At 45.9% G+C, this 21,751-nt stretch overlaps 1 protein-coding gene across 6 annotated transcripts in view; it reads left to right on the top strand.

Annotated features, from left to right (window-relative positions):
- Nucleotides 1-21,751, top strand: part of MYOM1 (myomesin 1) — a 699,631-nt gene that overhangs the window by 305,938 nt on the left and 371,942 nt on the right. For all 6 annotated transcript variants that reach the window (XM_078687471.1, XM_078687468.1, XM_078687469.1 and 3 more), the window contains 4 exons: nt 12,186-12,342; nt 12,775-12,884; nt 13,851-13,895; nt 16,797-16,933. In XM_078687471.1, the coding sequence (XP_078543597.1) occupies nt 12,186-12,342; nt 12,775-12,884; nt 13,851-13,895; nt 16,797-16,933 (449 nt within the window). The remainder of the gene's footprint in view (nt 1-12,185; nt 12,343-12,774; nt 12,885-13,850; nt 13,896-16,796; nt 16,934-21,751) is intronic.

The raw sequence follows: 21,751 nt of genomic DNA, 5'->3' as shown, positions 1-21,751 counted from the left end.
CCCTTAGCTCACAGAAAACACTTCTCTTCCAGTTATCTTTAACTTCTCCTTCATGGTCCCAACATTCACAGAGCGTGAGCCGGTATACGTTTATTTCACCTGTTGGCTAAAGAGCTCAACTCCTCTACACCTCAAAGTGCTCTCTGGCAAAAAACTCTTTCAGGGTAGCTCTTAAGACCTGGTGCTTCCTCTCCCATGTCCTCAGTCACTGACCCATGCTGCTCATCCACGCATCACATACCTGGGTAGATGAAATACGTCACTGTGTCTGCAAGCATGTGACCAAAATGTGTCTACACCTAGATACAGGCATGTAGAAGTGATGGTGCATCATGGCTTTAAGTGGGCCGGGTCCCAGACCCTGTAGTATTTTAGAACAGACATTGAAACGGGTCACTGTCAGGCCCTATATTCATGTCCTTAGCTTCACAGGGAAAAACATGTCGATTTCCGAGCAATTACTGTAATAAATGTACAGGTATTCCATGTCAGTGATTTAATTCCCGTTTATATTTCACGTTTTACTGAATCTTGCACTCCATTAGAGTCAGATATTGCAAGGATGTTGTGTTTTGTATTTTTTTGTTCGTCCAGCATATTACTCTAGTACAGTGCACGCTTTGAAATGAGTTGCAGGTGTTTATAACAGCCACAATTAGGAGGTCTAGATTTGAGGCTAAAGGCAGTGCGAGTTTCTCACGGTGCCTGTTAGTGGGTTAAAAAGGTGTTCAGAATACATGGTCATCCAATCCTTGGCCTCTCTGCAGAGCACACACAGACAGCCATTGACAAAGCCAATAGTCCTGGCTCGTGTAAGTTGTAATGTTGGGGGCCCTGGGCCCTCATGCTGGGAATGACTGACGCAGACACAGGCAGCTACTGGGTACAACTGGCCCAGAGCACATGGGCTCGGCCCCTTTTATTAAAGCTGTGTCACCTGACCGGTGACATCAGTGGTGGGTGGGTGTTCAGTGTGCTGGCTTACAGAACACTAGACTGCTGACTCTGGGTCACTACAACCCTCCCAAACTTGGGGGAAAGTGAAAACAAAAGAAAGTCCAACCTGTGGGAGAAAAAGTGCAGTTCGCAAACCCCACGACAAAGTTCAAACCTGTGGGAAAGAAAATGTACATACAATACAACACTGGACTCTATGATTTAAAGTGAGTCTCTTTGGTGGATTGCAGGTCGCAGATGGTGTAGTTACTGCATCCAGGACTCATGAATCACTGTGGCATAGTTTGCCGTTGTTTGGCGGGTCCTATCTTCTGTCTGCGCCGCCTGGACGTTGTCCTTTGCCTTGTCTTTGTTTCACACCACTGGTGACAGTTGGTAGCTAGATAGAAGGGTGACGTGATCCAAGTATTGTTTGTCTTCTCGGTTCTCCTCTTCAGTCCTGGTCCTTGGTGGTGTCTCTGGGCAGGCTTCAAAGTGTTTCTAGGCAGATGAAAGGAGTAGGTGCATACATCCCTCTCACTAGGATGTCCCTCTCGCCGGTGTTCTTCTCTCACAAGATGTCCGGGAGGACCTCTTTGCCAGGCTTCCACTGGACTGGTGTTGTCGGTCATGTTGCTCCACCATAGCCTTCGGGCCGTGAGCGGGGGCGCTCCACGATCTTCACCATTGTGTCCTAGTTCCACCTGAAGGTTACGCTGTTGACTCTTTTCTTGCACATGAAGCTTTCCTCTAAGTGGGTCTTGCAGACGCACCGTTGTGGACCTGTCTCTCTTGTGGGACTTGCTGCCACCACAGTCCCTTGAGGCCTTTGCTTCTTGGGCTGCCACGGGTTGATGTGGAGTGGTCAGTTCCTCAGCCGGATGTGTGAGCACTCTCGCCATTCAATCTTCCGCTCAACCCCAAAGGTAGAATTGTTGTCAACAGTCCAAACTTGCCCTCTTCTGCGATTGCCACATGGATGGATGGCTTGTAGGTGGATATCTTTGACTTGTGCCGCCTGTGTTCATGCCAGGCCTTGTTCTCTGTTGCACTCCGGTGTTCTGGTGCATTTCGCCATCTTCTCCTGATGTTAGTGTGAGTTGGCTGGTCACACCTCTTCTCTTCTTGTGATCTTCTAGTGGCACCTTGACACTCACTACCCTTCTTCTCCTCCATTCTTTTCACGACGTGGTCGGTCCCATTTCTTGTCTTCAACCACCCAGGCCATCTCCTTGTGGCGTGCACTCCACACGAGTCTCCCTGGTTGCGTCCTACCCTTAGGACACGCCTTCTCTTCTTCCGATGACCAAAACCAGGCATCGCACCTTTCTTCCTGTCGCTCCTCCTTTACTTCGGGTCGGTGTCATCAGACCTCTTCTGGGTCCCGTCCATGGACCTCTTCTTGATCTATTCCGTTAGCATGTCTGTGATCTTCTGGCATGTCTTCGCAGTCATGATCTTCTGACTGGGCATCTTCTCCTTTTCTTTCCGGGCGACCATCTGACTGGTCATCTTCTCCTTTTCTTTCGGGTCGACCATCTGACTGGTCATCTTCTCCTTTTCTTTCCGGGTGACCAACTGACTGGTCATCTTCTCCTTTTCTTTCCGGGCGACCAACTGACTGGTCATCTTCTCCTTTTCTTTCCGGGCGACCAACTGACTGGTCATCTTCTCCTTTTCTTTCCGGGCGACCAACTGACTGGTCATCTTCTCCTTTTCTTTCCGGGCGACCAAACTGACTGGTCATCTTCACCTTTTCTTTTCTGGGCAACCAATTGACTGGTCCGCATCTGGCGGTGACTTTTTGGCAAGCCATCTCCGCTTTGACCTACTGACAGGTCTCCAAGGATGCGATCCCTGCGTCACTCAGTCATGGTGGCGTGGAGTTACTTCACTCCTTGCGCATTCCCGCGCAATGCTGTGCTGTGCTGTCCTGAGGTGTGGAGTTCCTTCACTCCTTGCGCGGTCCTGCGCAATGCTGTGCTGTTCGGTCCTGAGGTGTGGCGTTCCTTCACTCTTTACGCGTTCCTACGCAGTGTTGTTCTGTGGCATTGGGGTTCCTTCACTCCTTGCGCGTTCCTGCGCAGTGTTGTTCTGTGGCGTTGGCGTGTCACTGTGCAGCGTCACTCTGGCGCTCCTGATCCCTGGCGCTCCTGATCCCTGGTGCTCCTGGCACGTTCCGGCTCAATGCTGTGCTGTCCTGTCGTGCGGGTGTGGAGTTCCTTCACTCCTGGCGCGTCCCTCGCGGTTTGTGGCGTGTTTCTGTGTTTCTGGTGTCGCCGTGCTGGTGCCATTTATCTTCTCAGGCTGCTAGATGGCTTGTGGCTTTTCCTCTGACTTCCTCCTGGCGATGGGGAGACGTCCCTGTCTCACTCTGGCACACCTGCGTGCTGTCCTGCAGTGTGTCTTGGGTTTCTTTTGGCGCGTCCCGCGCTTCTGGCATTGCTGGCTCTCCTCACCAACACGATTGTGGAGCTGCCCCTTGCAGGCACTGTGTTGCTGACTTGTGTGGCGTTGCGGTGTCAGTCTTGTACTGCTGTGTGGGTGTCCTGGGTCACTGTGCCGTGACAATGGATTTGCAATCACTGTGCTGGGGTTTCTTGCTTTGTGCAATGCTCGTTGCAGTTTATTGTGGTTATCACTTGTGGGGGCTCTTGTATTCTTGGCTGTAACTGTAGGGGTTAAACAGCCTGTGGTTCTTTCTGTGGGGACCATTAGTCTCTCTCCTTTCCTCTAGGAGGGCCAATCCACCAGGGCCACTGCATCTCGTGCTTTTCTTAGACTGTTGGTTTTCACGTTGGAGACTGTCTTTTCCTCCCAAGTGCAACCGCTGGAAGTGGCCACTAGGTGGCAGGCCAAAGTCCTCGATAGACCTCCGGTAGCTGCAGGCCTCTGCCGTTTGGGATGCTGGTGCCGGGACTGTGACTCTGCTGCGCGGATTAGGTGGCGCCGTAGATGCACTGATTTATCTGGGGCCCCGTGGATTTGGGCAGGCACGGCGTGGGGAAGGCACCGAGGATGCGGATCAAAACGGACACACTGCGCCACTGAGGTAGGACGGCTCCTGTCGTGTGTGTATGCAGCTCGTGCTATCGCCGCTGCAGGGGCTCATTTGAAAATAAAGACCTGCCCACTGATACTGCCTTTGTGCTTGCACCCCGTCGCCGCAGCTTCAGTCTTCACACGCTGAGCGGCGGGGCGTTGGTGTCAGCCGGACTCCGAGCCGCGAGGGGAAGCCGCTTCTTTTCTTTCTCTGCGCCGGGGCTGAGTTAGTCAGTCTGCGCAGGGGGGCTTGGTGCTTTCTTTACCGACTGTAAGCCGGGCGCCGGATTTCTCGCTTCTTTTCCCCTACAGCCGCAGCCACACGTCAGACGCGGCGCGGGATGGGGAGCGATTAGCGCTTTACTGCGGGTGGGCTCCGCTTAAACTATTCTGCGCCCGGCAGCTCGTCACACGCTGCGGGCGCTCTCTTTCAAGTTCATTCCCCCGCCGCAGCACTTCACACACGCGGCGGGGACGCTGCCGGCAGGCCGCGGGTGGGCTCCGCGAGCCTTGCTTCACTGGCGGCAGTAGCTGGCGTGCTCGCACTGTTGGGGGCACAGTAAATGTTTAAGGTCTATAGCGGGTGGGCTCCGCTTTTGGTTTGCACATGCATCCGGGCTCACCTTCGGCCGACGGGCCTTTTCGACCACGCGGGCGGGCACCGCGATGGTCTTCCTCGTAACGGGGTCAGTGGCGGCCGATGCAGGTGGGCTCTGCACGGCTCTCTCTTCACCCCAGGCAGGGGGCTCAGTCGCGGCCGACGCGGGAGGGCTCCGGTCGGTCCGCTCTTCACTCTGTGGGGGTCATTCTCTCGCGGCCAACGCGGGTGGGCTCCGGTCGGTCCGCTCCTCTTTACCCCATGCAGGGGGCCGTGCAGGCTTGGCTCAGAAGGTGTGGGGTAGGCTCCTGGTCACCTTCTTGTCTGCAGGCAGGCCCGGGGCTCCGCTTACGCCCTGCAAGCCTCTCGGCGGCCGGCGCCGCTTCCCCGGGAGGGTGCCCTACACATGGGCACTTCCCTTCTTCTTTCCGGGGTTTTTCTTCTTTTAAATGCGGCACGCGTGGCTAGCGTCCGCCCTCCTCGTCGCCAATGTAATGTTGGGGGCCCTGGCCCTCATGCTGGGAATGACTGACGCAGACACAGGCAGCTACTGGGTACAACTGGCCCAGAGCACATGGGCTCGGCCCCTTTTATTAAAGCTGTGTCACCTGACAGGTGACATCAGTGGTGGGTGGGTGTTCAGTGTGCTGGCTTACAGAACACTAGACTGCTGACTCTGGGTCACTACATAAGTGAGCTTCAGTTGCTGTGTTATTACATCTGGATGCAATAACAGAAAGCTCAGAGAGAGAGACCAAAAAATCGGCCGGGTCGCACACTATGGGAATCTCATTTTTAGTTTACATGGTTAAGCCTCGCCTATAACTACAAAGGCAAAGGACCCTTTGAGAGGAGCCCCCATGCCAGGCCCCACCCTCGTTTTCATCTCACTTAAAGGCCAGTGATGCATGATCAAGAAATGGTGATAGTTGAATAGACTGACTCCTGACCAAGTAGAGATGAGCAGATGGAAACGTGTCAGTGTCCAATACTGACTCCTTGAAACACAAATTAATTCTCTTTCTTGTATGAAGCAATCAGTCTGCACTTTTGGAATTTGTTGCAAAGTGCTCCCAGTTTCAGAGAAAAGAACAAATGTACAGGATTACTAAGCGATTTTCCAAGGCGTGCGCCATTTAGTTCAAGTAGATGGGCTGTGATTACAAGACGCCCCACTGCCAACAATTTCCTCAATAGAAAAAAACAATCTAACAAATGCATAGCACACATTGTCAGATTAAATAACCCACGTGTTTATATGTACCTATACTGTTTGCATTTAGTAAAGCCCAGTATGCTTTCCCGTGGTTGCTGATGCTTCAGTGTGCTATTTCCACTGGAGAGGGAGGCCGGTTCGGCAGATTCGTCTTGTATGTGGCGCGTGGGCAGATCTGTCTGGCCGAGGTGCTCGTCGGCAGATTCGTCACGCAGCCCAGGTGCCTGTCAGCTGGCCCAGGTGCTGTGTCCCTGCCACGTATTTCTCAGATTTGTTCAAAGCAGAATGAAAGGGCGTCTTTAAGAAGTGGACATAAGCTTTCTTATGTTTTAGAATAAGTTGCGCTTGCAAAGCCTTTGACGAGGCAGTGAGCTGCTAGTAATGAGCGGAACAGGACTCGATTCAGTTTGTTCTTCAAAGCACAATGAAGGCGTGACTGGAAAAGCGCCTTTACGACTTGCAACCCCCCCTTGGACTGGCATACCAGTCACGCTGCAAAGTGCAAACAAGGCACATTCAAATCGAATTTTAGGCATAGCCGGACATGCTAAGATCAGGACCCAACCAACTTGTTCTTCTATGGGGCAGAGGAATGTGTTGCTCATAAATTATATGTTATCTGACGACTCAGAAACATACATTAAGCCTGGAATCTAAAATGCTGACAATAGTATAGTTTAGGCTTACTGTGAAGTGGCAGCAGATATGCGAGTGTCTGAAGGTAAACATCTACTTAGACGGGCAGGTGTAAACTCTGCAGCTGCTTGATGACAAATCAGGTTTGGCTGTGCAGGCCACATGAAGCATTGCTAATCCGTGTGTTAGCCTAGGACCTAGGTGTTAGCGACTTCTTTAAGAAGCTTAAACTCCTGCACGGCACGTGCGTCAATAGCACACTTCTCAATATAGCCCCAGACGTTATGCAGTACTTACAGTTGTGCATCTCGTGCTCCACGCGTGCACATTTCTGATGCCCTAGATCTTAATGCTCACAAGTCAGTGGAGGTGGCGTTCATTCTTGTAGATAAAATGACATATACAGAGACAGACGTCTTGGCCTTCTTGTCGAAGACATGGGTACACACTTGTGGAATTTGTGTAGAACACCTAGTGTAGACTTTAACCGCGCAACTATGGATGTTTTTGGGGTGGAGCGCTTTGTGGATTTAGGATCCCTTCAAATAAACAGCAAACTCAGGCCCAAATTCACTAAGATTTTGTGTCAGGGTTGCATCACTTTTGTGATGCAGTGCCCGCGCAAAATCAATTTTGGCATTTATTGAGCCACGCAGAGTTGATTTGAGTGACTTTGCTTTAGGTATGCATAGGGCCACTGGAATTATGCGATTGTGTGGCCACAGTGATTTTCGCATAATTATAGATTTGCTGCATTTGCCTCATAATCCATCATCTGCCCACACAATCTACAGATTTTAACAAACTAAAAAAATTGTTTCTAGGTTAAACAGTTCAAAGGTCAATAAAAACGCAGCGACACGTGTTTCGGCGCAGTGGAAGCCCATTTGCCAAGCTGTACTGGTTACCTTTCTGTTGCTTATTGCTATATAGGGGTGTTAAAATGGTACTAATGAGGTGCAACCAATGCCCATACATTGGGGCACATTAGGATTGCAGTTAATCCGCATCCTCCGGGCCGGCGGAAGCCACCGCCGGCCCAGAGGATGCGGATTAACCGCTGCAGACTGAAAAAAGACCCCCCACCAGATTATGATGTCTGGGGGGTCTTTTTTCCGTCCGCCTCTTTTCCACCGCGGTCGCCTTCCGTCCGCGGCGGAAAAGCACTAACATGGCTGGCGGTGTCTATCAGACACCGCCAGCCATATTAGGATGTCAGCGGTGCTATGCCTTTACACGGCGGCATTTCCGCCGTGCAAAGGCATACAGACTTTTCTTTGGGGCCCGTTGCGGTCCCCCAGGGGTGAAGGGGGGTGGGGGGTGCACATGGGGGGTACCTATGGTACCCCCCTGCCTTTGCGTGCACGAAGCGGCAGGCACCACGCGGTGCCTGCAGCTTCGTGCACGCAAAGGAACACATGCTTTTTTAACATTGCGGCGTGTGCTGCTTCAAGCAGCACCTGCCGCAATGTTAAAAATACAGGATGTGACCGCCAGGGTGGCGGTCATATCCTAATTAGCTCGGAGGGACCGCCGCTGCCCCTGCGGACGGTCCCTCCTCCTCCTCTCGGGTGGCGGACGGACGAAGGTCCGTCCGCCATCCTAATGAGCACCATTGTTTCCAACTTTAAAAATGAAATAATGATTTTTTTTTACAACTGTGCCACATTCTGCCACATCATTTGCTTTTTCTTGCAGCATAATTTATTCAACCCTGCCCCATAATTTTGCCCTCTCCTGCCGCATGATTTTGGCGTTGCCCTGGGTATACGTTATTTGGGTAGAATATGAGTGTTTCCGTGCATCCACCCATGTATTTTGAAGCAAACCCAGATGTACAAAGATTTGTAAACCTGGGTTTGCGGCAAAACCTGACAGAGGTGTAACAAAGAGAAATGTCATTATTCAGTAGCGGCTCGTGTCAGGGAAAAGAGGCTTGGCAGGAGGGCTGGGGGGGTAGATGGGGGCAACAGAGAAAAAGGAAAAAAAGAAAAAATAACCTACCTGCCACCCTTCAGCGTCACGCTCTTCTGGCTCTACTGCAGGCAGGCACAGGCTCTCAGACAGCCCTGCAGCCAATCCTGAAGCTGCTCTCATGCAGGAGAGCAGCTTTAGGATTGGCCTGAGTACCGTGAATTTGCGCTCCCAGGTGGACTGGGAGCCTGTGCCTGCTCTCTCCAACCCGGCAACACAACTTGGGTTGGAGAGAGCTTCAGTGCGCATGACGGTTTGAGGTGGCCAGCCAAACCGTCATGCGCACTGCAGGCAGTGCCCACCACTTCCTCTTTAGTACTGTTACCCCCTGGCCCTCACCCAAGACTCGGCACACAGAAGACAAATAAATGATAATAAAACAGGCTTTAAACTCATTTTATTATCATTTTATTTTTCATGTTTTTGAAGGTGGCAGTGGAGAGGGGGGGCGAAGCTCTTCCTCCGCTGTTATTATTCCTCCTCGTTACTTCCTCTTTCTACGAGTGATGCATTCTGCAGCACACAATGAAATAGGAAATAGACTCAGGATTGTTCTTGTGCAGGATGGGATCTCTTCCTGCACAAAAACAACCCTGCAGGTAACACAGGCACCCTTTCAGCAAGGTGCAAGGGTGTCTGGGTAAAAAGACAAAATATCAAATTCAAAATATAGAATTACCAAAATATTGAAGTCAAAATATCGAATGGATAAAATATCGAATGGACAGAATATAGTGGTGAAAAATATCGAATTGAAGGTAAGTAATTTAATATCGAATAGTAATTTTTACCCCTACACTATCCAACGCTTTTCCTACTGTTGCACTCTCTGGAGTGGGAATAGTAATTTTTACCCCTACGCTATCCAACGCTTTCCCTTCTGTTGCACTCTCTGGAGTGGGAATAGTAATTGTTACCCCTACGCTATCCAACGCTTTCCCTACTGTTGCACTCACTGGAGTGGTAATAGTAAATGTTATATTTATTATTTCATTAATTTTAAATTACTTTTAAGACATTTAAAAAAAAATCGATATTTTGACTAACTATATTTTTTAAAACTATATTTTTGTACTTACCTGTTTGTAGATAGGAATTCGATATGTTTGCATTCTATATTTTTTCTTCGATATTTTGGTAATTCTATATTTGTGAATTCGATATTATGTCAGTGATCCGGTGTCTGTGTTGGTGCTCGGCAACGCACAGTGCAGTAGCGCTAGAAGAGAGCTGAAGTGTGCCATAGCTTGGTAGATATGGTTCGTTTTTGCTCTCTTCTTTCACGCAATGCAGCAAGTTGCCTTGCTGCATTAAGTTGTGTGAAATATTAGTAAATCTCTCCCTGAATCCACTCCCATTATCTTGGCCATATCAAATAGTGGAGGCATAAACACCAGTGGTTTCTGTTTGAAAAGTGACTGGTTCTAGAGTCAGTAGTGGTTTTTATTGTATTTATTTATTTTTGAAGTTTAATATAGCGTGGACATGACACGAAGGCATCAGGGCACTTTTCAGCAGTACCATGATACAAGGGTACAGCAAGTTACAGTTACAATAATTACATTCAGGCATATTGCATCAGTAGCTGCGATCAGGACAAATCCAGCCATTGAACAAATCACAATATATCCTGAGCTAAAGTATAAGTAATAAATACAATCATATGCTAAATTTCAGGTTTTCTTTGTTTCTTCTTTTATTCACAGATTTTGATCTTCCAAGACACAGTCTAGCCGCCAACACGTGTTTCGTCTGTTGTGATTCTTGCCACAGACTTCTTCAGGGCTATAGTTAAATTACAGTTGTACTAACTCCTTGGAAAATGTAAGCAATAAACAGAGTTGTGTTTCTTTCATAAGTCAAACCGAGTTCCAGTCAGAGTTCAATGTTCAAATCTGTATTCATTCACCCATCTCCAATATCATGGAAATAACGCAAAATAACCTTTGGCCGAGTACAAACTAACAGTGTGTGCACGAGAAACTAGCGTGTAACGTAACTAACGTACACGCTAGTTTCTCGTGCATACGCTGTTGGTTCGTACTCGGCCAAAGGTTATTTTGCGTTATTTCCATGATATTGGAAATGGATGAATGAATACAGATTTGAAAATTGAACTTTGACTGGAACTCGATTTGACTTCTGAAAGAAACACAACTCCGTTTATTGCTTACATTTTCCAAGGAGTTAGTACAACTGTAATTTAACTATAGCCCTGAAGAAGTCTGTGGCAGAACCACAACAGACGAAACACGTGTTGGCGGCTAGACTGTGTCTTGGAAGATCAAAATCTGTGAATAAAAGAAGAAACAAAGAAAACCTGAAATTTTGCATATGACTGTATTTATTACTTATACTTTAGCTCAGGATATATTGTGATTTGTTTGTAGAAACTGTATTGTTTCAATAATACACGTTTTTTTGGTGGATGGTGGATGGCCATCTCCTTATCCTTAGAGCTTGCTTGATTGTATATTTAGGGACTTCCTCATCACCACTTAGCGCAAATTATCACTCAACCATCCAACCTCTTTGTCTTTCCAAATGCAGCCGTTGGACAAGAGATGTACACAGTTCAAGCATTGATTAAGATGGTGGGGGGACACAATGAAGGTAGTTTATTGCCTGTAAAGAGCACTAAGGTATGGCCGAGGGTGATTAACCCAGGTGTCTGTCAGATAGGAGGAGCTTGAGGTCCTTTTTGAAGGTGGCTATGCAGGTTGTTAGGCGAAGGGAGGGAGGTAAGGAGTTCCAGATTCGTGTGGCACTATCAGAGAATGACTGGCTCATGTACCTTTCTCAACTGAAGGTGGGGGTTCCAGGAACCTTTCGTGGCTTTGAATGGCTCCACAAATATGGAGTAATGCAACACAGCGCAAACCACTGCTTTGAAGGGAGGCATTCAGTTGGGCGTTGCGGTGGGTCTTTCCACACAACTCCCATGGTTTTTGATACATTCCCAGATTTACAATGCATCAAAATCCTATTCTTTCCTAGGGGAGACAGAAAGAGGAGAAATATATTCATTTATCTTCTTTTTTCCTCTATGCAGCACACATTGTAAGAGGAAAACTCCTCTATAGATTGTTTTTGTGCAGGAAGGTACCCCTTCCTATACAAAAACAATCCTGCCTACAACACAGGCACCCATGCACCATGGTGTCTCTATAGATTGTTTTTGTGCAGGAAGGTACCCCTTCCTATACAAAAACAATCCTGCCTACAACACAGGCACCCATGCACCATGGTGTAAGGGTGCCTAGGTTTGCGCAAGGCTGCCGAAATGGTGCCCACGTAAGGGAAAAGGACAATAATGCACTGTATTGGATACATACAGTGCATTCCCGCCATTTCCCTGTGGCGCAGGGCAGGGCAGTTACTGAATTTGCTGCGCTACCCTGCGCCACCATTCTCGTAAATATGCCCCATAATATTTGTAATTTCACTGATTGGATAGTGAGAAGATCATTGAGCCAGCACAAAGTTCAGTATTTGAAGATGAGCTGTACTGTTTTTTTAAATTCAATATTTTTTTTAAAGTGCTAAACTGATTGCATTCTTAAAAACCTGTTTATACTAAGTGCTAATATGTATCAGGATTGTACGATATCATGTTTTTCACACACCTTTTCATATAAATCAGTTTGTAATTTAAAAGATTTAATGTTAACCAAATCAATTGTAGCATAAAATGAAATGAAATCGTACCTATCACATCTGGGAGCACTTTGGACAGACAATACAAATGAAAAACTATAATCCTCATTTTGTTGGTCCTCCCAGGCACTAAGGAGATTGTGGTTGAAGTTGACGATGATGGAATAATTTCTCTCAACTTTGAATGTGATAAGCTCGGACCGGATTCCAAGTTCATATGGTCCAAGAACTATGAGGAAATCAGCGACAACTCTCGTTTATCCATTGAGACCAAAGGTGGCAGGTAATGTTCAAGTAACAAGAATATTCTAATGTAGTATTTAAACATTAGAGGGGTCTCTCTTTTTCATCTTGGGGATGTGTGTAATGTTGCTTATAAGAACTTGAGAAGCTAGATAATGTATATAATTTTTCATAGGACATTTTGAGGTTTATTTAGAGTTTGGTCAAAGACGAACATCTGCCAAAAATGTAGGGTGTATACATACATGGGTTCTGATCGTACATGACATCTGATACTCATGGGTGTGCACTCTAAATATGATAGCAGAAAGCCACGGATTCTTGGCATATCACCTACATTCACCAAACTTTATATAATATCCTGAAGGTTTTTACAGTTACTTTTTGACCTATGCATGTCTGTGTGTGTTGAATTATGAAGTCTATGTAGTTGTGTCTTGCACGATAATCACAAGTGTTTATCCATCCCCAGGACGAAGATCATCTTCACAGATCCTCCTTCCGAGGAAGATTTAGGCATTTACTCCTGCATTGTAACTGGAACCGATGGCGTTTCCTCCAGCTACACTTTTGATGAAGATGGTAAAGTTGAATGTTTTCAATATTGTTTTTGATTTTGTGACACGGTGACCCAGATGGACCACATTGTTACACCAGTCGTGTACCAGTTCAGAGTTTACCACGCACAAAGCTCATTTGCAGTGGAAAAATGGGTTTGTGTAAATCTTACTCATGATGATTCGACAGACTCTGGTTAGGAATCCAGTAGTGTCCAGAGATAAATTCTGCTCCTTGCTAAGACCTGTATTTAGCACAAGATTTGCTTGTTTACGCAACAACCACCCCACCTCACACACCTTAGCCACAATGTATGGCACAACCATTTTATCATTGCAAACATTCATAAAAGCAGAGGCCACAAGAGCCTGCAAAATCAGACCTACTGTTTGATACAGCCCTCTATCACAGAATGCTCTTCCCATACTAAAACTTAATTGCCTTTACGTTTGTCAAGTACTGTTGATTTGATACAAGTACTTTGACACTCCATTTAGGGAGGGCAAGGCAAAGCAATTAAAACTGTTGTGAAAGATGTGACGATAGCTGGTGATCCAGTCACCCTGACTGAAATAAGGACAGAGATTGGAAACTCCTCCTCTAGGACAAGGTGCAGCTCACTCTTGTAGATACCAACCAGGCTTAGATCAGTCCTTAGAAGGCTAACAGAAAGGATGCAACACCAACAGTTGGTCAACCCTGATAATTCAACCTTCTTCCCTCACACACAATCATTTCTGTGTTCTCAATCTTGAATTTCCACCATCTTAACAATGCCCATGTGGGTTCTGCAGTTCGACTGTGCGATTGCACAACTATTAAACCAGCACCCTAAATTTCTCCATATGATCTGTCCGGCCCACCCACCCATGAATTGTTTCCTTTCCTTTTCAGCATGCATTCTCCTTTATCACAGCCAAAACGTCAAGGTGCTCTTCGTCTATTAACGATCTAACTTTTAATCGAGATCTTGTGTTTTTTCATTTATAGAGCTAAGACGCCTGCTCCAGCTGAGTCATGACCACAAATTCCCAAGTAAGTTCAAACACTTTCTTCAGGGTGATGTGGCAGGTTATGAATATGGTGGTTTCCAGTGATGACATGCTTTGAGCAAGGGTACTACTTTGTTGTGCTGTCTGTTCGACAACCCAATTTAGACCTACAGCCCGAAATATCTAGTCCAGTCCTTTATAGTTGATTTATGTTTTGAAATGTGTATCAAGTACAAAAGCATGCATTCTATTGCCACACTATGTCAGATGGTGTAAACTGAATATGTCAAAAGTACCCACATCAGAAGCTATGAACAATGATGATTGCAGGAAATGTTCAACAGCTATAAAGCCTGTACTTGGTTAAAATGATTAGATCTCAAAAGCCGCATAAGCAAACTATTCTCACCCACTACCAATGGTGATTTGTACATGTTGGTAGTAGACTAGCATCAGACCTCTCTCTGCGGTGCTTTAATTTTCAGAGTTTGATCAGCACTTAAAGCACACGCTTTGCACAGTAAAAACTTAAGCAGCCTGCTAGGCCAAATAATCAAATATAAATTTCCATAAGATTATGATTCACATTCAATATAAATCTGACTCCGGACACCCACCTGCCCTTCTCTCTATGTGGGTCTAGGGTCACAAGACATGCCAAAATACTGGGCCAGCGGTAATGACTGCTTCCAATAATGAGAAATGCAATGGATACGGCTGACAAAGGTATCTGCACAACTAAACGCAACTTAGGTGCACAAATGACATGATTTGGAGTTATGAATTCATATTTGTAATGCAAGTTTTTACTCCTGAATGTTTCAATTTATTTATTCATTTACTGGGAAGTTTTATTAAGCTCTCTGTGCACCTTTCGGTCACTTCTGAGTGCTTTACATAGATGTGAACAAGTACAAGACTAGGGCAGAGAGTAACAGTCCAGATGGACATGTGGTTAATTATGCTCTGTTCTATGTTGGCCTCAGTTAAAAGCATACAGTCATAGCTCACTTTACAAAGGCTAAAAGCGTTCCAAAATCTAGTTACTTCCACTCCCTGGGATCTTCCTCCTCAGTTCATTCTCTTGAATGTTTGTTGACTGTTTTAATGAGTGGACATTGAGCATGAGGCTCGAATTGGAGCACTGTAAGTTGCTCACACTGGGCTTGCACTGGGCCAATACCACCCTGTACAGGATTTTGAATTCATCTGATCATAGCATCAAACAGGAGCCACTGAACTCCTGTAAACAGTGGATCTGGTATGGTCCCACTTGTGGAGAAATAGGCAAATTATAAATCACACTTATGTTTGGTATGACACCACTATGGTGTAGTTTTACACAGGAGTAAATCTATTTCCAAGGGCAAGCAGTGGTATTCCAGGGAGGGAAAGTCATGCAGTTAGCGAACACACACAAATTTGTGAATTTCAAGGTGTTCGCAAAATATGTCCCTTTCTGTCCTTTCCTGGACACAGTTAGATATTTACTCATGTCAAGGGCATTAATGAACCCCTATCCGCAGAGGGAATGGGGAAAAATATCTCCCAGATTGGTGGGTACATTGGAAAAGAGATTTCTCAACAAGGTATATTTCCTCTGTGGCGGAATATCAAAGAAAATTGGAGTTTCAAATACACTTTTGCTAAGCATTTGCAGACCTGTAAATGCTCATGAAGTTGGTTCCTAGAATTAGCTCAATTTGAACAGATTTCCCCTAATTGTTTTGTTTCTAAAACAGTTTCTTACGCTCCTGCCCCGCTGCAGCAAGCTTTCTCACAAACCTAAATTCCTGCCCGACAAACACCTGTAGCCTAGTGATATTAGCAACACAGACGCCAAACTAAGCATTTCCCCCTCGACAGTACAGACAATGGTGAGTTAGCCTTGAGAAAGTTGCAGGCCCGAGCACCATTAAGGGGCGAAACCTGTGCTGACTGGCCTTTTGTTATGCTCTAAAGGTTTGTCTTCATTACGAATTAAAAAATAATTGTAAGAATTAAGATGAAGAATTTTACTTACTGTGAACTCCAATGAAAAATACCAACCGTCATCCAGATTGTTTATAATTACTGCACTGGTCACTCCATACATTCGTTACACTGTTAAATTGTCCTCTTTTGGGATTAGGGGAGTGTCTCACACAGGGTTAGTCCTGTGTTATTAAATATTACAACCCTGGGAGTCCTCAGACTTCACCTGCAAGGACCAAATCTTCATGACAGTGGGGTTGATAGTAGCAAAGCGCAACATTGCGCGTGGTTAGAGAGCCATCCGGGTGCCTCGACTGAGTGCCTGGAAAAAATACACAGACTGTAGTATGGTGATGGAGAGGGCCATCTATAAAGGAAGAGGTTGCCCCAAGAAATCTGGGGGAAGCGGAATGACTTCCAAGGTGGGATATGTACAATGACTGCTCCTATGGACCCTAACGCCCTCCGCTTGGGGCTGCCCAATAATGCCGGGATGTGTTGTTATGCAGAGGGGATGGGGCGGCAGGATGGGAATAATCTCACGGTTTACTGTACAACTATGGATACTTGACTGTGCTGTGACGCTACTACGGTTGTAATTGAATGTTCTTGCTTTATTGCTTATTCTCGCAATAAAAAGATTTATAAAGAAAAAAATGAAAAAAGAAAAACAAATTACAAACCCTGTCCAAGGGGTTCTCACCCTCTTCCCTTTACCCAATTGCACATTCTAGCTGCAGTGTAAACAAGTCTATCTGCGAGGCTCGCCACTTGAAGATTCCTGTTATGTGAAGTTCATAATTTCATAAATACAAACACAAGGATGCGGTTTCCAGTTGTGCTTCATTTGTGATGTAAATTAACGGCAAATCAGGGTTAAAGAAAACGTTTCTAAGGAGAATAGCTAATGGCAAAAAAGGAAAATTGGTTAAAAATAGACAAGATAAATCATAACTTTTTCTTTTTACAGTTATCCCTCTGAAGTCTGAACTAGCTGTCGAAATTCGGGAGAAGGGACAGGTTCGGTTCTGGATGCAGGCTGAGAAGCTCTCTCCCAAAGGAAATTGCACCTATGTGTTTAATGACAAGGAAATTGTCCAAGGAGAGGTGGGTATTCTAACTACCTTTGAACTACACAGTTGCCACAGGAAAAGCACTTCAATTAGCCAGACCTGGCAACCATTCTTTCATCAAATATGTTTTCCTTAAAAAAAAAAGAAACTGCCAAAAATTAAATACGGTGGGTCTGATTCACACAGATTTTGCTGTGACATACTCTTGTAGTACTCCTGACATACAGTGGGATATTCATTAGTAAGCCGGGAGTATTACAAGAGTAAGTTGTAGCGAATGTTTGTGAATCGGGCTCAAATATTGAGTCACAAAATTGCTAACACTTAGTTCTATGTTTGCGTTACAAATGTAATGTAACCCCGACGCAAAGTGTTATGCTGGGATTTACTATCCAACGCAAGTCAGGAGCTACGTTGGATAATATTCCAAATGAATACAAAATTATACTATGTGCTTTTTGGAATTATTGAGCGTCAAGGAGCATTCTTTGGGTGGTACATGGGTGCTCCCATGCACTTACCCATTGATTTTGATGCAATTCTCTATCTACAAACTTTTGTAGACAGGGATTTCCCCCAAAATTGTCCTCCTCCTCGAGACAGGCATAATGAGGAGAAATGTTTGCATTTCTCAGAATCTTTCCTACTCTGCATGCGTGCTGCCTTGTTCAGCACACATACAGAGCAGGAAACGTGTTAAAGGATATATTTTTTGTACTGGAAATGTCCCTTTCCAGTACAAAAATGATTCCTTACAGAATGCACTCCCCTAAAGTGCGTCAGCACAATAGTAGAAAAAAAAGGCCATATCTTAGAAGATACGGTGCTTGTAGGAAACAGGCTCTCTATGTAATGCACCAAAACAAGGTATAATGTGCATAGAGTCCAGACGGCACTTATTGGTTTACAGAGGCACAAGTAATCATCCCAAATGCTCTCTTTTGTGGTAGTGTGGGCAAGCAGTTTAGGCTTATCAGAGGGTTGTGCTAAGAAGGGCCAGACTGGGAACCACAACCGGCCCTGGCAAAGTGCTCGGCCGGCCCCCTCCCCACTCGGGGTGGTTGGAGGTGCCGCTGAGCTCTTTGCCGGGGCCGGTCTTCAGCCGATTTTGTTGCAGGGCCGATTTTGCAGCTATGCTGCAAAAACGGCACTGTAACAAAAACGGCCCTCAGGGGCCCAAAACCGGCCCCAACCAGTGCGGCGCACCGGGGGATTGCCCGGTGCCTGCTACCGCCAGTCCCGGTCTGGTGCCAAGCAGTCGTTGTACTCAAGAATAAATCCAAGACTGATTTAGAAAAATAACACTTAATTTTATATACATTTCAACACCAAGAACTTCGAGATCCAGTATGTACTTTTCAAGTTATCGGATTTTGCAGGTAAATCAAATGTTCACTTAAATGCGTCTTTAATCAGTGATGCTTTCCTATGGGGAAAAAGGCATATACTGCATACAGTTACTTGCATTAGGTTTCTGGGGGTTCACATTAGGACATAAGGCGGTAGGGGGTTAAGGTCCAAAGAACCACCATTAGTTAGTCTTTACCTTCTCTGAAGCTTCCGAATGCTGAGGTGCTGGTCGGGTTGGTACCTGTGCGTGCTACACTGAAGGAGGGGTGGTGCCACCTAGAAATAGCCTGCAGGGGGGGACTTGGGGACTGATCCGAGAGCTTCCAATGCAGGGCTTGGCTTGTGAGGGCCCAGGGAGCAAGAAAGCACATTTGATTCTCAGGAACCCGGGCTGGAGCGCTCGGGTGCAGAGTGGTGTGTTTGGCTGGGCTTGTGCGTCATGGACGCTCATGGTTGTCTGTCTCGCTAGTTGAGGAGACAAAAACAGGACAGTGGGCCACTCTTGAAGTGGCTCACTGCAGTGCTGATGTCCCTCAACAACTGCTCAGTTTTGGAGTCCGGATTGGACTGACATGGCCTTTAGTTGTTGCATGGCATCCGGTACCCCCGGGTATTGGTGCTGTGCAACTCTAGTTGGTTCTGGCATCATCCAACTTGCTGAGGAGGCAGATCTGACATTCTGGAGCATGGAGATCTCCTCCTGGGTAGCTCCTGTGTCAGTGGAACCAGGGTGCGGTAGTACGGTGGACCAACTTTTCTGCTTGGTGCCTGCAAGCTGAATGGGAGTAGCTCCTCTACTCCACGAGAGATTGCTGGCAATTTGCGAAGTGATGGTAGTTCACTAGGTTTCTTGGCAGATGCAGAGTGGCAGGACGAGTCGGTTTGTCACGATTGTCAGGACAGGTGCAGGTAGGTGCGGTTTGGCACCAAAAGGTCCGCAGCTGGTCCTCAGTTCTTCTTTGTCCTCTTCTTCTTGTGTCTGTCAAATCTGATTTCCTAGTATCGGGGGGCCACCTAAATACTCAATTTAGGGACATTATGGGGAGTGAAGGGTAGTAGCCAATTGGCTACTTACCCCTGGGGTCACCACATCACCCTGTCCCAGAGTTTCTAATTTCGCCATACACAAGATGGTGGAATCCTCTCTGTTCGTGTTCACTTCAGGCTACCCACCCTCGAGGAGTGTCGAGCCTGGCAGCGCAACACGCCTCCTGGCATAGCTAATTTCCCTTACAATAAAGACCTGGTTACAAGAGAATGTCTTCAATATAACTCACTCTTGTGAACTGCTTCTAATGTGTGAATATCATTTTCAACCCACTCTCTGGCACCCTGTCCACTTGTTCGCAGTCCCAGAACTCTCAATCCAATAATTTCTTTAAAAAACATCACAAACCACTGTTAGTCAAAGTGTCCAACCACGCTTATCCTCCCCCACAACATGTGAGTAAAGAACACTTCACAAAAAATAGGTGAGAAAGTCAGAGGGCACCTCACGTATGCAACACCAGCAGTTCACAAGAGTATTATTGAAGGCATTCTGTTGTAACCAGGTCTTTATTGTATGGACAATTTGTGAGAGGAGGGTGGCCTGGTGATTTCCCTCTATAGCTCCTGATAATTGAATAGCTATTGATATCACTCGATATAAATAAACAATCTGGTGGCTAGAATTTATTGGGTGCGAAAACTAGCACCATTCTGGGTTTCACCCTCAAAAAAGAGGCATAACATGCAGACTTTGGATATTTCCACACCAAAATCCATATTTCCCAATAATAACTGGATGTTCTTTCTTGTTAAATTGCAGCAGGTGTGACTTGCTGAAATTTATAAGGCAGTTGTGGACTTTATAGGACCAAATATTTACCCGGTATGGCAACATTTTCAAATTCCAAAACCTGCTCAAATAAGGGTTTGTGCAGCGGCTAGATCTTATCGAGGAACTCGTAATGGGTTTGCCACATAATCAGTCATATGCTGCATAATCTGCAGATATTAACCGCCCAAAAATTGTTTCTAGCACAAACCAATCAAAAGTTGCTAAAGACGTGGCGATATGTGTTTGGAGGCGTTGAAGGATCCTTCGCAAAGGTTACCTGGTCATTTTTCACTGGCTCATTTATGTATTTGGTTGTTACTCTGGCTCTAGTGAGGGGAAAGTTTTGACAAGACAGTATTACCATGTGTAAAAATGATAAAATAAGGAGGTAATACTATCAAAAATGGACCGCATTATGTCGCATAATTTCCCTTTTCTTGTCACATAATTTAGTCAACCCTGCCATATAAATTTGTCAATCCTGCTGCATAATTTGGTGCTCTTCTGCTGCATAATTCCAGTGGCCCTGCTTAATATGCACACAAGTCAGTTTTCTACATTTTGCAGCTTGTTCAAAGGCATACTAAAAACAACTGTTGAGTGAGTTGCTCAGACAGCATCTCTAAATCCATTCTCCTTTGCTTTAAATAAACTTAAAAGAAACTGCAGCACTAAGCAATGAAAATAAGGCTACTAATATAAAGGTGCACGAAATAAGACGCGAACACAATAAAAGTAAACCTCCACAATGTAAGATCTCATTAAACGTAGTACAATAAAGACTGCATAATAAAGAGTGGGAAAACTGTAAACAAGAAAGACTGCAAAGGCACAGTGAATGAAGATTGCAACAAAGTTGAAATAAAAACTGCACCAATTACAATGAACCAAACATTGTTGCACGACCTGCAGCAGAGGTGACGCTACAATATACTAAGCACAAGCAGGGCAACACCTTTAGGGCAGAGGAGCATAGCCCCCTCCCCTACCTCCCCCCCCCACCCCTGCTGCCAACGCTGCCTAAAGGTGAAAAATAAAATGGGAATACATTGAATTTATTTCCATTTTATTTTTCCCTTTCCCCAGTCCGAGACAGTATTTGCGGCGGGCCACTGCTGCTGACTGGCAGCAGGGGAGTGGTGCTCACTCCAACAGTTTACACTGCGTATGTCACTTTGGCCGGCTGCTTTGCCAGAGCAAGTCTGACAAGCGCAGTGTAAACCTCTCCACCCAAAAGTCTCGAAAGGCTGGGTAGAGAGGAGTCACAGTCACACAGTGCCTGTAGGAGCTTCAAGGCAGCCCTCTCCAGCCAAATCCTGGGGATGCTCTCATGCTGCTGAACATTATCTAAATTGGTGTAAGGAATTAAACTGCTTCAAGCTTCCAGTGCGAGGGACTGAAGAAAATGACCGGAGGAAGCAAGCCAGCGAAGTGAATTGTGCCTGTTATTTTGCCTCTTTCTGCTCGATTCTGACAATTATTGTGCCTTTTTCTTCTTGTTTCTGACCTTTATTTTGCCTCTTTCTTCTCATTTCCTACTTTTATATTTCTTCTTTCTGCCAGTTATTTTTCCTCTTTCTTCTTGTTTCTGATCTTTATTTTGCCTCTTACTGCTCGTTTCTGCCTATTATTCGTCCTCTTTCTGCTAATTTCTGACCTTCATTTTTCCTCTTTCTCCTC

This window comes from Lissotriton helveticus, chromosome 4_1 (genome assembly GCF_964261635.1).
Source record: "Lissotriton helveticus chromosome 4_1, aLisHel1.1, whole genome shotgun sequence".
Classification (NCBI taxonomy): Eukaryota; Metazoa; Chordata; class Amphibia; order Caudata; family Salamandridae; genus Lissotriton; species Lissotriton helveticus.
This window is presented reverse-complemented; position numbering and strand designations above follow the sequence as displayed.